Genomic DNA, 14105 nt, shown 5'->3' with positions numbered 1-14105 from the left:
TCTCTCTCTCATTGCATATTCTGGTTTTTTTTAATTAAAAAAACTTATTTTAATTTTAGAAAGAGAGAGAGAGAGCAAGAGCATAGGAGAGGCACGGGGGGGAGAGAGAGAAAAAATCTTAAACAGTCCTCGCTCAGTAGTGGGCCCTACAGTGGGCTTGGATCCCACGATCGTGGGATCATGACCTGAGCTGAAATTAAGAGTTGGATGCTTAACTGACTGAGCCAGCCAGGTGCCATTCCTATTGTATATTGCCTCGTTTGTCATAGATTAATTGACCATATAAGTGTGGGTTTATTTCTAGGTTCTCTATTCTGCTATTCTGTTCCATTGGTCTTTGTGTCAGTTTTTGTGCCAGTACCCACACTATTTTGATAAGGATAGCTTTGAGTATATCTTGAAATGTGGGATTGCGATACCTCCAGTTTTGTTCATTCTCAGGGTTGTTTTGCCTATTTAGGGTCTTTTGTAGTTCCATACAAATTTTAGAATTCTTTGTTTTAGTTCTGTGAAAAATGCTGTTGTTAGTTTGATACAAATTGCATTGACTCTGTAGATTGCTTTGTGTAGTATAAACATTTTAGCAGTGTGGATTCTTGTAATCCATGAGCATGGAATATGTTTCCATTTTTGTCATCTTCAGTTCTTCCTTTCAGAATTGGTTTTTAGTTTTCAGAGTAGTCTTTCACCTCCTTGTTAAGTGTATTCCTCAGTATTTTACTCTTTTTGGTGCAATTGTAAATGGGATTTTCTTAATTTCTCTTTTTTAAATTTCATTTTTTTAATTAATTAACTAATTTTAGAGAGAGCATTCACGAGCAGAGGACAGTAACAGAGGGAGAGAGAGGGACAGAGAGAATCTCAAGCAGACTCCACGCTCAGCATAGAGCCTGACATGGGGCCCGATCCTACAACCTTGGGATCGTTACCTGAGCCAAAATTAAGATTCAGACACTCAACTGACTGACCCACCCAGGCACACCCTGATTTCTTTTTCTGCTGTTAGTATATAGAAATACAACTGATTTCCATATATTTTGTATACTGTGACTTTACCAAATTCATTTGGTAATTCTAGTAGTTTTTTGGTTGAGTCTAGCTTTCTATGTATAGTATGTCATCTGCACATAGTAAAAGTTTTCCTTCTTCCTTACCAATTTGGATGCCTTTTATTTCTTATTCTTATTTGATTGCTGCAGCTAAGACTTCCAATACTGGGTTGAATAACAGTGGTGAGAGTGGACATCCTTGTCTTGTTCCTGATTTTAGAGAGTATCTTTCAATGTTTCACCATTGGGTGTGATGCTAACTGTGGATTTTTCATATATGGTGTTTATTATGTTGTGATATGTTCCATCTAAACCTGCTTTGTTGAGATTTTTTTTTTTTTAATGTTTATTTTTGAGAGAGAGAGTATGAGCAGGGGAGGGGCAGAGAGTGAGGGAGACACAGAACTCAAAGTGGGCTTCTGGCTCTGTGCTGATAGCACAGAGCCAGACACGGGGCTCAAACTCATGCGCCACGAGATCATGACCTGAGACAAAGTTGGGTGCTTAACAACCGAGTCACCCAGGATCCCCGTTGTTGAGTTTTTATCATAACAGATACTGGATTTTGTCAAATGCTTTTTTTTCATCTATTGAGATATGGTTTTTAATCTTTTGTTAATATGATCTATCATGTTGATAGGTTTATGAATATTTTGAACCACCTTTGCATCCCTGGGATAAATTCCCCATGATTGTGGTGAATGATTTTTTTATTTATTGTTAGATTCAGTTTGCTAATATTTTGTTGAGGAGGTTTTCATCTATGTTCATTAGAGATACTGGGTTTTAGTTTTCTTTTTTTGTAGTGTCTTTATCTGGTTTTGGTATGACAGTAATGCTGGACTCATAGTAGAATGAATTTGGAAGCTTTCCTTCCTCTTCTATTTTTTTTGGATAAATTGAGAAGAATAGGTATTAACTTTTCTTTAAATATTTGGTAGAATTCACCTGGAAACCCATCTGGTCCTGGACTTATGTTTTGGGGGAGGTTTTTTTTTTTTTATTACTGATTCAGTTTTACTGCCAGTAATCAGTATGTTCAAATTTTCTTTCTTCCTGATTCAGTTTTGGAAGGAATTTATCCATTTCTCCTAGCTTGTCCAATTTGTTGGCATATAATTTTTCATAATACTCTTATAAACCTTTTTATTTCTGTGATGTTGTTATTTCTCCTTCTTTGTTTTAATTTTAATTTATTGGAGTCTAATTTTATTTATTGGAGTCTCTCTCTTTCTCTTGATGAGTCTGACTAAAGGTATATTAATTTTCTTGATCTTTTGCAAGAACCAGCTCCTGGTTTGATTGATCTGTCCTATTGTTTTTAAAGTCTCTGAGTTATTTCTGGTCTAATCTTTATTATTTCCTTTATACTACTGGCATTGGACCTTGTTTGTTCTTTTTCTAGCTCCTTTGAGTGTTAGGTTAGTTTGTTTACTTGAGATTTTTCTTGTTTCTTGAGGTAGCCTTGTGTTGCTATAAGCTTTTCTTTTGGAGCAGCTTTTGCTGGTTCCCAAAGATTTTGGACTGTTGTGTTTTCATTTTCATGTTCTCCATGTATTTTTTTTTATTTCCTCTTTAATTTTTTGGTTGAATCATTCATTGTTCAGTAGCTTGTTATTTATCCTCAATGTATTTGTGTTCTTTACAGATTTTTTTCTTGTAATTGATTTCTAGTTTCATACTATTGTGGTTAGAAAAGATGGGTGACATGATTTCAGTCTTTTTGAATTTATTGAGACATGTTTTATGGTCTAAACATATGGTATATTATGGAGAATGTTCCATATCCCCTTGAAAAGAATGTGTAGTCTTCTGTTTTTGGATTGAATGTTCTGAATATACCTAATATGTCATTCAAAGCCACTGTTTCTTTGTTGATTTTCTGTCTGGATGATCTATCCGTTACTGTAAATGGGTTGTCCCTTACTATTATTATAGTACTGTCAATTTCTTCCTTTATGTCTGTTAATAGTTATTTTATGTATTTAGGTTCTTCCATGTTGGATGCATAAATATTTTACAATTGTTATATCCTCTTGTTGGATTGTTCCCTATGTCATTATGTAGTGTCCTTTGTCTCTTTTTATAGTCTCTGTTTTACAGTCTGTTTTGTCTAATTTAAATATGACTTTCCCAGTTTTGTTTTCACTTCCATTTGTGTAATAAATGTTTTTCCATCCCTTCACTGTCAATCTTCATATGACTTTAAGTCTGAAATGAGTCTCTTACAGGCAGCATATAGATGGGTCTTGCTTTTTTTATCTGTTCAGTCACCTTATGTCTTTTGATTGGAGTATTTAGTCCATTTACATTTAAAGTAGTTATTGATAAGTTTGTACTTACTGCCATTTTGTTACTTGTTTTCTGGTTGTTTTGTAGTTCTGGTTTTTTCTTCTCTAGTTTTTTCCTCTGTGGTTTGATGGATTTCTGTAGTGTTATGCTTGGATTCCTTCTCTCTCTCTCTCTCTCTCTCTCTGTCTCTCTCTCTCTCTCTCTCTCTGTCTCTCTCTCTCTCTCTCTCTCTCTCGTGTGTGTGTGTGTGTGTGTGTGTGTGTGATAGGTTTTTTATTTGTTACCATTAGGTTCATTTAGAACATCTCATGTGGATGTCAGTCTATAGTAAATTGATGGTTAAGTTTTTGGACCCATTTTAAAATCACTGAATTTTTGCTACCCCATTCTTACATATTATGTATGTGATGTCATACATACTTTTATTCTATTACTCTCTTGACTGATTTTTATAGTTATAATTAATTTTACTGCTTTTGTGCTTTAACCTTCATACTGGTTTTATTAGTGATTGTCTACTGCTTTTATTATATTTTTGTATTTACCTGTGAAACTTTTTTCCTTTCATAATTTTCTTACACTTAATGGCCTTTTCTTACTACTCAAAGAATTACCTTTAACATTTTTTTTGTAAGGCAGGTTTAGTGGTGATGAACTCCTTTAACTTTTGTTTATCTGGGAAACTCATTATCTCTTTTTCTGTTCTGAATGATTGCCTTGCTGAGTAGAGATTTCTTGATTGCATATTTTATCCTTTCAGGATTTTGAATATATCATGCCACTCCCTTCTGCCTTGAGGAGTTTGTTTTAAAATCAGCTGATAGACTTATATGGTTTCCCTTATATAGAATGGTTTTCTCTTGCTGCTATTAAAATTCTCCCTTTATCACTCCTTTTTGTCATTTTAATTATTATGTGTCTTGGTGTGGAATTCCTTGTGTAAATTTTGTTGGGGGCTCTCTGTGCCTCCTGGGTCTGGATGTCTGATTCCTTCCCTAGATTAGGGACATTTTGAGTAATTATTTCTTCAAATAACTTTTCTTCACCTTCCCTCTCCTTCTGGGATCCCTGTAATGTGAATGTTACTACACTTGATGATATCGTTGAGTTCTCTGAACCTATTCTCATTTTTTATTTTTCTTATTTTCTTTTTCATGTTCAGCTTGGATGTTTTCCATTACCCTCTCTTCCAGATCACTGCTTGGTTTTACCTTCTTAATTCTGCTACTGATTTACTCTAGTGTATTTTGTATTTCAGATATTGAATTTTTTAATCTCTGACTGGTTCTTTTTTATATTTTCTGTAACTTTGTTGAGGGTCTTACTGAGATCCTCCATTCTTTTCTCAAGTTCAATGAGTATCTTTATGACCATTAATTTGAATTCTTTATCAGGCATTTGCCTGTCTCCATTTCAATTAGCTCTCTTGCTGTGATTTTGTCCTATTCTTTCATTTGGGCCATATTGTTCTGTCTCTTCATTTTGTCTAACTCTGTGTTTGTTTCTGCATATTAGAGAAGTCAGCTATATCTTCCTGCTCTTGCAAGTAGTAGCCTTATGAAGAGGAGGTCCTCTGGTGCCTTGGAGCACAATAACCTCTGTTTGCCGGAACCAGGCACTTCAGGGGTATCTCCCATGTGGCTGTGTAGGCCCTACTGTGTGACTGAGCTGCATTTGCCTTCAGTCCATTTGACTGCAAAGGCCCACTTTACCTATTTGGGGCACATTGGACAGGATTTAGTGTCTGTGCTCTTAGTGGGCTTTTGTAGTAGGTCAGCAGTCAGACCAGGTGCCTGCCATTAAGTCCATGTGGTGGGACTACAGTCGCAGTGAACCGCAGGGCACTATCTCTGTACTGTCAGCTATAAGGTTTGGCTGCTGGGACCGTGAGCACACTAGTTTGTATGGTTATAACCCCCTCTCTCCAGGGCAGGAGTCACTTTGGAGCGGCTCTGGTCCCTGCTAGGGTTGCTTGCATGGTGCACTGGGGCAGAAGTGGAGGGGCCCTTGGGTGGCTCAGTCAATTAAGCATCCGACTTTGGCTCAGGTCATGATCTCGTAGTTTGTGAGTTCGAGCCCTGCATCAGGCTCTGTGCTGACAGCTCAGAGCCTGGAGCCTGCTTCAGATTCTGTGTCTCCTCCTCTCTCTGCCCCTCCCATGTTCATGCTCTGTTTCTGTCTCTCAATAATAAACGTTTAAAAAAAAAAAAAGTGGCTTTGGAGGGATGCCTGCTAAGTGGGGTGGGTCGGATGGGGTGCCTCTGAAGGGGTGGGGCACTTGGTGGGTGGGGCAGAGGTGGGGCACTTGGTGCTAGCAAGATAAGTGGGGAGTGTTTGTGCTGGTTCCTGCAAGTGTCTAGATATGTAGGCAGGGGAAATGGGGGAGACAGGGGTAAAAGAATGGCACTTGCTAGCACTTCTGTTCTGGGAGAAGTCTCCTGGAGATTCCTTCCCCTGCAGTGCAAAATCTGAGATACCCTAGGCACTTTTCAAACTGCTGCTTCCTTGCAGTGTCTCTGCAGGGTTGTTATGCTGGCTCTTTAAGCATGGGGACTTAGCTTCCTATTGATCTCCAGCTCTCCTGGAGCTAAACCACCTGGTTTTAAAGAAACTGGAGTTAAGTACCTCTTGATTATAAAAACTCTGGAAGTTAAGCCCCACTGGTTTTCAAAGCCAAATGTTATGGGGACCCGTCTCTCCAGTGTGGGTTCATGCCTGTGGTGCTTGGTATGGGTTCTGCTCCTTTCCCTTCTGTTTGGGGTTAGTCTTACTGGGGTTTGGTTCCTAGGTGCGTTTCCACCCCTCCTATGCTTTTCAATGTGGCATTCTCTGTGATTAACTGGAAAGTCTGTTCTGCCAGTCTTTGAGTCTTTTTCAGAGTTAGTTGCACTGACGTAGCTTTTGTCTCAGTGTGTCCATGAGCTCAGGATCTTCCTACTCTGCCATCTTCCCAGATGGGACTTCCCAGAAGTCCCAATATGACAGATCTCTTGAGCTCCTGGAAGCTCTTCATCTCAAAATGGAAGAGAAGACTGTGGCATAGATTTTTGGGGATATCTTTTAAACCATTTGGATCTTAGTATTCTTTTTTTTTTGAGGGGGGGTTGGTATTTCTTTTTAAATTTTAATTCCAATATAGTTAATATATAGTGTTAAATTAGTTTCAGGTATACACTATAGTGATTCAACAATTTTATGTATTACTCAGTGCTTATCATGGTAAATGTCCTCTTTATTCCTCACCACCTATTTCATTCATTCTCCCACTCACCTCCCTTCTGGTAACCATCTGTTTTTGGTTTATCTCTTTTTTTGTTTGTTTTATTTCTTAAATTATACCCATGGGTGAAATCATATGGTATTTGTCTTTCTCTTACTGACTTATTTCACTGAACATTATATTCTCTAGGTCCTTCCATGTTGTTGCAAATGGCAAGATTGTGTTCTTTTTAAGGCTGAGTAATAGTCCATTGTATAAATATACACCACATCTTTATCCTTTCATCAATCTATGGACACTGGGATGCTTCTGTTATTTGGCTATTGTAAATAATGCTGCAATAAACATAGGGATGCATATATCTTTTTGAATTAGTGTCTTCATATTCTTTGGGTAAATACCAAATAGTCCAATTACTGGATCATAGGGTAGTTCTATTTTTAATTTTTTGAGGAATCTCCATACTGTTTTCTGCAGCGGCTGTACCAGTTTGCATTTCCATGAACAGTACATGAGGGTTCCTTTTTTCTCCATATCTTCGCTAACACCTGCTATTTCTTTTGTGGTTGATTTTAGCCATTCTAACAGGTATGAGGTGTTATCTCATTGTGGTATTGATTTGCATCTCCCTGATGATGAGTGATGCTGAGCATCTTTTCATGTACCTGTTGGCCACCTGTATGTCTCCTTTGGAGACATTTTTTTCTTTTTTTGAGAGAGAGGGCACAAATGAGCAAAAGGCAGGGAGATGGGGGGAGAGAGAGAGAATCCCATGAAGGGCAGAGAGAGATGGGTGGGGGGAGAGAGAGGAGTGGGGCTCAAACTCACCCAATGTAGGACTTAAACTCACAAACCTTGAGATCATGACCTGAGCTGAAGTCAGATGCTTAACTGACTGAGCCACCCAGGCGCCCTTTGGAGAAATACTTGTTCATATCTTTTGCCCACTTTTTAATTGGATTATTCATTTTTCTGGTGTTTAGTTTATTCTTCATATATTTTGGATACTAACCCTTTATCATACATATTATTTGTAAATTACCTTCTCCCACTCAGTAGGTTGTCTCTTAGTTTTGTTGGTAGTTTTTCCTTTGATGTGCAGAAGCTTTTTATTTTGATGTAGTTAATTTTTGCTTTTGTTTCCCTTGCCTCAGGAGACACATTGCTAGAAAAATGTTGCTCTGGCCAATGTCAGAGAAGTTATTGCCAATGCTCTCTTCTAGGATTTTTATGGTTTCATGTCCACATTTTGGTGTTTAATCCGTTTTGAGTTTATTTTTGTGTATAGTGTAACAAAGTGTTCCAGTTTCATTCTTTTGTATATAGCCAAATTATGGATCTTAGTATTCTTATTTGCAGAATCATGGTGGTAGATTCATTGAGCTATGATCTTCGAGCTTCCTTCTAACTTTAGAATTTCATGACTTCTAAGTATTTTCTAGCATTTCCAATAAATTGTTTCATTATTAAGACTTAAGCATTTTTAATATTTGTAAAATATATCTCTGCTGTTGTATAACAGCATATTAAGGCTTTTTTAAAAATTTATTTTGAGAGAGAGAGAGAGAGCATGCGCGCACAAGTGAGCCTGGGGAGAGGCAGAGAGAGAGAGAGAGAGAGAGACAGGGAGGGAGAGAATCCCAAGCAGGCTCTGCGCTGCCAGTGCCAAGCCTGATGTGGGGTTTGATGCCATGAACTGCAAGATCATGACCTGAGCCGAAATCAAGACTTGGATGCTTAACCAACTGAACCACCCAGGTGCCCCAAGATACTAAAGCTTTTTCAAAGGTGTTATTTAAAAAAAAAAACAAAAAAACAAAAAAAACAAAAAAACCTTTCTGAGAAATACAGTCCTATTGTAACACAATATATGCATTCCTAAAATTTATGCTATGCTGAATTGTGCAATAAAAGAAGAAAAATGAAGTTAATATCATAGTTAGAAACTTTGTCAATTACACATACAGAAAGATAAGAACATAGTAAAAACAGCACAGTTTTACACATGTTAAATGATTAATACAAAAGTACTATAATCAATATAGTACTCTACCTTGAATAATACTTGAGGTTTGCCTGTTAAAATGTACTTCAGAAGGGTTGCAGTTTGGAAGGTTTTGAGAGGTGATGCAATCTGGTGGAAGTTTCAACACCAGCTGTGGATAGGTGTGGTTCTTAGCATGCAGTGAACTGAGGCAGCTGGTAGAGGTTGGAGGTATATACCATTCATGTATTTCTACATTGCTTAGTTCAGTTTTTTGAACTCATTTCAAGTGGATGCAGTTTTCTGTTTACCTAGTGAATGCTTGTCCCAGAGGAGAAATTGCATGTAAACAAATGTGAAATCCACATTATGCTCAGATATTTGCCTGATGTATTAGTCACTCAGGAAAAAATTTGCATTGGAAAAACAAGCATTATAGTAAAACTGGATGTAATTTTACACTTAAAAGAAGTTGCACAAATATACACAGTGTTTTCATATACCTCACCTGGTTCCCCTAAATGTTCGAATTATGTAACCTAATATAATGATCAAACCCAGGAACTTTGTATTGATGCTATAGTATTGACTCACCTTAGATCCTATTCAGATTTTGTCATTTTTTTCATTGTTTTTCTTTTTCTGTTCCAGGATCCAACTCAGGATTCCATATTTCATTTAATTGTCATGTCTCCTTTGTCTTCTGCCATCTTGGACAGTTCTTTCTTTGTCTTTCCTGATCTTAACGCTTCAGAGAGTACCTGGACAATTATTTTGTAGATTATCCCCCTAATGTGGATTTGTCTGATATTTCTTCATAGTTAGGTTGAAGTTTGCATTTTTGGCAGGAAAACCACAGAAGGGATGTTGTGTCCTTCTGATTGCATTGTATACATGGTATCTGAGATGTTAATTTTTAAGATGTGTTCAGTGTTTCTTGTAGTTGTATAATTTATATTTGTTTACACTTTATAGTCACTGTTTTTAATGTGAGGTTTAATGTCTTCATTTTTATCAGTACCTTGACATATTTTATGGATAAGCCCTGTAAAAAGGATTATACTGTTATGGGTATCCCTTTATATCCTCTGATTATTTTTCTTTGTAAAGTAGTTTATTTTGTGGTTTATTTTGATTCCTTAATTATTGGGTAGTACATTTTGATTTTTCAGTTATTTCTATCAATTTGAGAGGGTATAATCACTTTTGAAATATAGTGTTATTCTATACTGTCTTGTGAAATATTTTTATATAATTACTATCATTATTTTGTTTCAGTGTCAATAGTAATGGGAATTCCCACAGTGAAGAGAGAAGTTAAATCTTACCTCATAGAAACTCTTCATTCCCTTATTGATAATCTGTATCCTGAAGAGAAGTTGGACTGTGTTATAGTAGTCTTCATAGGAGAGGTAATTATTTAATTCTTATTATTTTTACCACATATAATCTATAAGAGTTGAAACCATAATTGAATGTTTTAATATGCTTTTATAAACATCTTTTTAAAATGTGATGAATAAAGTTTAGATAATATATTCCTTCTCATAGTTAAATGTAAGTCTAACTGGTGTTTGCCTTAGCTTCTCTCCTGCAGTAACAATCCACAAACAGTAATCTGTTGTGAATAGGATAATATTATACATGTAAATCTTTTAAGAGCAGTGAATTCCTTAAAAGGATAATGTTCTTAATGTTTTCTTTAATGTAGAAGTGAATACATGCATACTGTTTAAAACTATTACAGAAATGTATAATGAAAATTTACCTGTTACTCCTCCATGTAGATATAACTACTATTGATATTCTGAAATACATTTTAAGATATTTTTCCTGTGGCTTGTATACATATATATAAATGGGATTTTTCTCTATATTTTTTCATATCATGGACATTTTTCTACTAAAACAAATATCATAACATCATTTTTTTATGACTGCTAAATATTCCATTGTATGGTTTAACATAATTGATTTAATTTCTGATTGATAAACATTTAGACTGTTTCCAAATATTTGCTCTTTTTTTTAAAGACTGTACTGTGCATTACCCTAAGTAAATTGTTGGGCACGTGTGTAGTTACTGATGTGGGATCCAGTCATAAATGTGGAATTGCCAGGTCATAGTCTATATACATTAAAATGTTCATACATGGCCAAAATGCCCTGCAGAAGCTGAACCAGCAGGGTTCCACCAGAAGGGAGAAAGCAGTTTATCCCTCTTCCAGCAATCTGTGAGAGAGCCTGTTTTCCTGTCCTCACACTCTGTTATGTAATACTAGTCTTTACATTTTTATGCCAAGTTGATGGACAAAAATAATATACTGCTTTTGTTTAATTTGGATTTCCTTACAAATGGGATTAAGTATTGGTTTATGTGTGTCTTTTGACTATTTGTATTTATGCAAATTTTATTTGTTAATCACATACTGTATGTCAGTAGAGATTGGTACAATATCCTTGGAAAGCAATTTGGCAATAGCTCTTAAAATTTAAAGTGCTATACTCAGTGACCTAACATTCTGCTTCTAAAAATTGATCCAATAGAAACATTTGCACATGTGTAAATATATTCAGGCTCATACACACATTTATATAGCTCCTACATATGCATTAATTAGATGAATAGAGAAAATGATCTTGTGGAATATACTCCAAATGATTAGTAGCAGATATCGTGAGAGTTGGGATTATGGGACTATGCCACCTTCTCTTGTATACGATTTTATAAAATTTTGAGCCTGTACTGATTTTAATGAGGGAAAAAAGCCTTAACACTATGTAAGAAAAAAATATACACTTACATAAAGGAAAACCTCAGTTTTTTTCTTCCATACAGGAAGAATTCAGTTCTTTCCTACTGTGTGTTTCTTCCCTGTGTGTCTCTACTTTTACGTAAGCAGTTTATTGACACTTCTGGTCAGCAAATGTGTGGAAGCTTCCCTCCACACCAAGCAATTCTCTGTGACAGCAGCTAGGTGTCCTACAATTTAACCTAATTCTGATGCTATCTACCTGAAATTAGCATCAGATCTCCTAGGTTAAGGGATTAGTCCCACAAAACCAGCCCCTACCCCCACATATGCACATATTTCTGATGCCAGTTGCAAGCCCAGGTTGTCACTTGTATTTCTGACCAACTAACTACAGGTTGGAGGTTCCAAAGACTCCCCTGTGCCTTCTTGAGTTCAACTAACTTGTTAGAGTGCCTTACAGAACTCTGCACAACACTTACTGTTTGCTAATTCATTAAAGGCTACAGATGCACATCCAGATGGAAGAGGTGCATGGGGAAATGTATGTAGGAAGGGGCATGGAGCTTCCATGCTGTCTGAGGGTGCCACTCTCCCAGCACCTTCCTTTATTCATTCAGCATTGAAGGTGAATGCCATTATTCAGCATTGAAGGTGTCCAACCCTGTCCTTTTTTTTTTTAGTTTTTTTTTAAATTGTTTTTAATGTTTATTGATTTTTGAGAGAGACACACACAGAGTGCAAGCGGGAGAAGGGCAGAGAGAGAGGGAGACACAGAATTGCAAACAGGCTCTGGGCTCTGAGCTGTCAGCACAGAGTCTGACGTGGGGCTTGAACCAACAAACGGTGACATCATGACCTGAGCCGAAGTCAGATGCTCAACTGACTGACCCACTCAGGCGCCCCCCTTTTGGGTTTTTATGGAGGCCTCATTACATGATTTATGAAATAATGATTTATTAAATCATTGGCCATCGATGATTGATTCAACCTCCAGCTCTTCTCCCCTTCCCAAAGGTTGGAGAGGGGTAGGACTGAAAGTTTCAACCCTCTGATCAATGGTTGACTCTCCTGGCAGCCAGCCCCCATCCTTCATTGGGGGGTGTGTCCAAAACTGATCTCATTAACATAACAAAAGACACTTTTGTTGCTCTCATCACTTAGGAAATTCCCAGGTTTCCAGAGCTCTGTGCCAGAAATGGGACAAAGACCAAATATATACGTATTATTATAAATCACAATATTATAACTTAGAAGTAGAATTCTGTATTCAGGCACAGATGTGTGTACATCACTCAGATGTAATAACATGGGTTTTGGAATCAGACAACCCATATTCAGGGCCTGAATTCTGTCACTGCCACTTGAGTAGGTCATTTTTTCTCTCTTCATCCTGTTTTGTCATCTCTAAAATGAGAATTCTGCTATTGAGCCTTTTAAGCTCAACAGTGTTGCCTGCAGGTGCAATGAGATCACACACGGAGAGGTGTCGTGCGCTGACTGCAGTTTAAGTGCCCGCAGTAATCTGATCTCCAAAGACTCCTCTCCTGAATTGCAGTATTTGTATATGTATCTATATAGAATTTCAGTTATTTGTAAGAAAGTCTATTCTGAACAGAATAATTTATAGAATCCATTGAATTGCTTTTAGGCAATTTAAAATTATTAATCACTGTATTTGATTCTGCCTTGATTAGTAGTTTTAATCTAAGTGTCTGGTAACCTGTGGTTCATTAACACTAGTAACAAGTGCATATACTGTGGCTGTGACCTGATCTACAGTTTGCATGGTCCAGATCTAAACTATGTCTCTAGCATCCTTCTAAGCCCATATTTTCAACTGCCTACTTGATAACATTAGTTGAATGTTTTATGAGCAACTTTTAATCTCTCCATAACTAAGTTAATCTGATTTTCTCCAACTGCTTCTCTTCCAGGTTTCCCATGTGTTTATTAAAGGTTCTTTACATCATGGAATTAATAGTTCTGTGTTCCAGTCATTTTACTCTTATTTTGTTATGTAGACCTCAGTGTGTTCTCAGTTCTATTTGTGTTATTCCTTAGCCTGAAACATTGCCTCTTCCTTCCTCTTTTTTTTTAAAATTATTTTAAGTTTATTTATTTATTTTGAGAGAGACAGAGACAGCGTGAGTAGGGGAGGGGCGGAGAGAGAGAGAATCCCAAGCAGGCTCCACATTACCAGCGCAGAGCCCAAGGCAGGGCTCAAACTCACAAAACCGTAAGACCATGACCTGAGCCAAAACTGAGATTCAGACGCTTAACTGACTGAGCCACCCAGGCACCCCTTCCTTTCTCTTTCTTAATCATCCTTAAGCCCCTCTGGGAGGAGAAGAGAGACAGAAAAGTAGTTACTAGCTCTTTGTTCTTTGTTCTTCTCTGGTGATTTCTCTCTTTGGGTCATTTAGGCATAAATGATGAGACATTTATAGAACATGCAAAGTTTTGAACAGTTGACTCTTGATGTATTGTTTGAAAGTTCACTAGCTCTATTCTAGAATTGTAGGAGTTACGAGGAATAAATTCCAGTTGCTCTGAAGGATCCATGATATGATCCAAGTGTGATATTTAGATTTTAAGATTATATCATTTTTGTGTTTACTTTTACTTACTACTTTTACTTTAATTATAACCTTTGTATTTTAATGATCATTTGTTGTCTGTATGCCTCCCTATTATATATTTTATAATTTTTCTTGTACTGTACTATCATTTATATTATTTCTGCCGCTCATGACCATTTTTGACAAAACATTTTCCTATATTGTACTCTGGATTTTAGCAAAATT

The 14105-nt window shown here is 36.7% G+C and overlaps 1 protein-coding gene across 3 annotated transcripts in view; it reads left to right on the top strand.

The window, feature by feature from the left end:
• The window catches only part of MGAT4A (alpha-1,3-mannosyl-glycoprotein 4-beta-N-acetylglucosaminyltransferase A), a 115689-nt gene that overhangs the window by 57351 nt on the left and 44233 nt on the right, over positions 1 to 14105 (top strand). For all 3 annotated transcript variants that reach the window (XM_060608241.2, XM_060608212.2, XM_060608232.2), the window contains exon 5: positions 9824 to 9957. In XM_060608241.2, the coding sequence (XP_060464224.1) occupies positions 9824 to 9957 (134 nt within the window). The remainder of the gene's footprint in view (positions 1 to 9823; positions 9958 to 14105) is intronic.

This window comes from Panthera onca, chromosome A3 (genome assembly GCF_046562875.1).
Source record: "Panthera onca isolate mPanOnc1 chromosome A3, mPanOnc1 haplotype 2, whole genome shotgun sequence".
NCBI classification, from domain to species: Eukaryota; Metazoa; Chordata; class Mammalia; order Carnivora; family Felidae; genus Panthera; species Panthera onca.
Note: the sequence above shows the minus strand (reverse complement) of the source record. Positions and strands in the feature narration are given on the sequence as shown.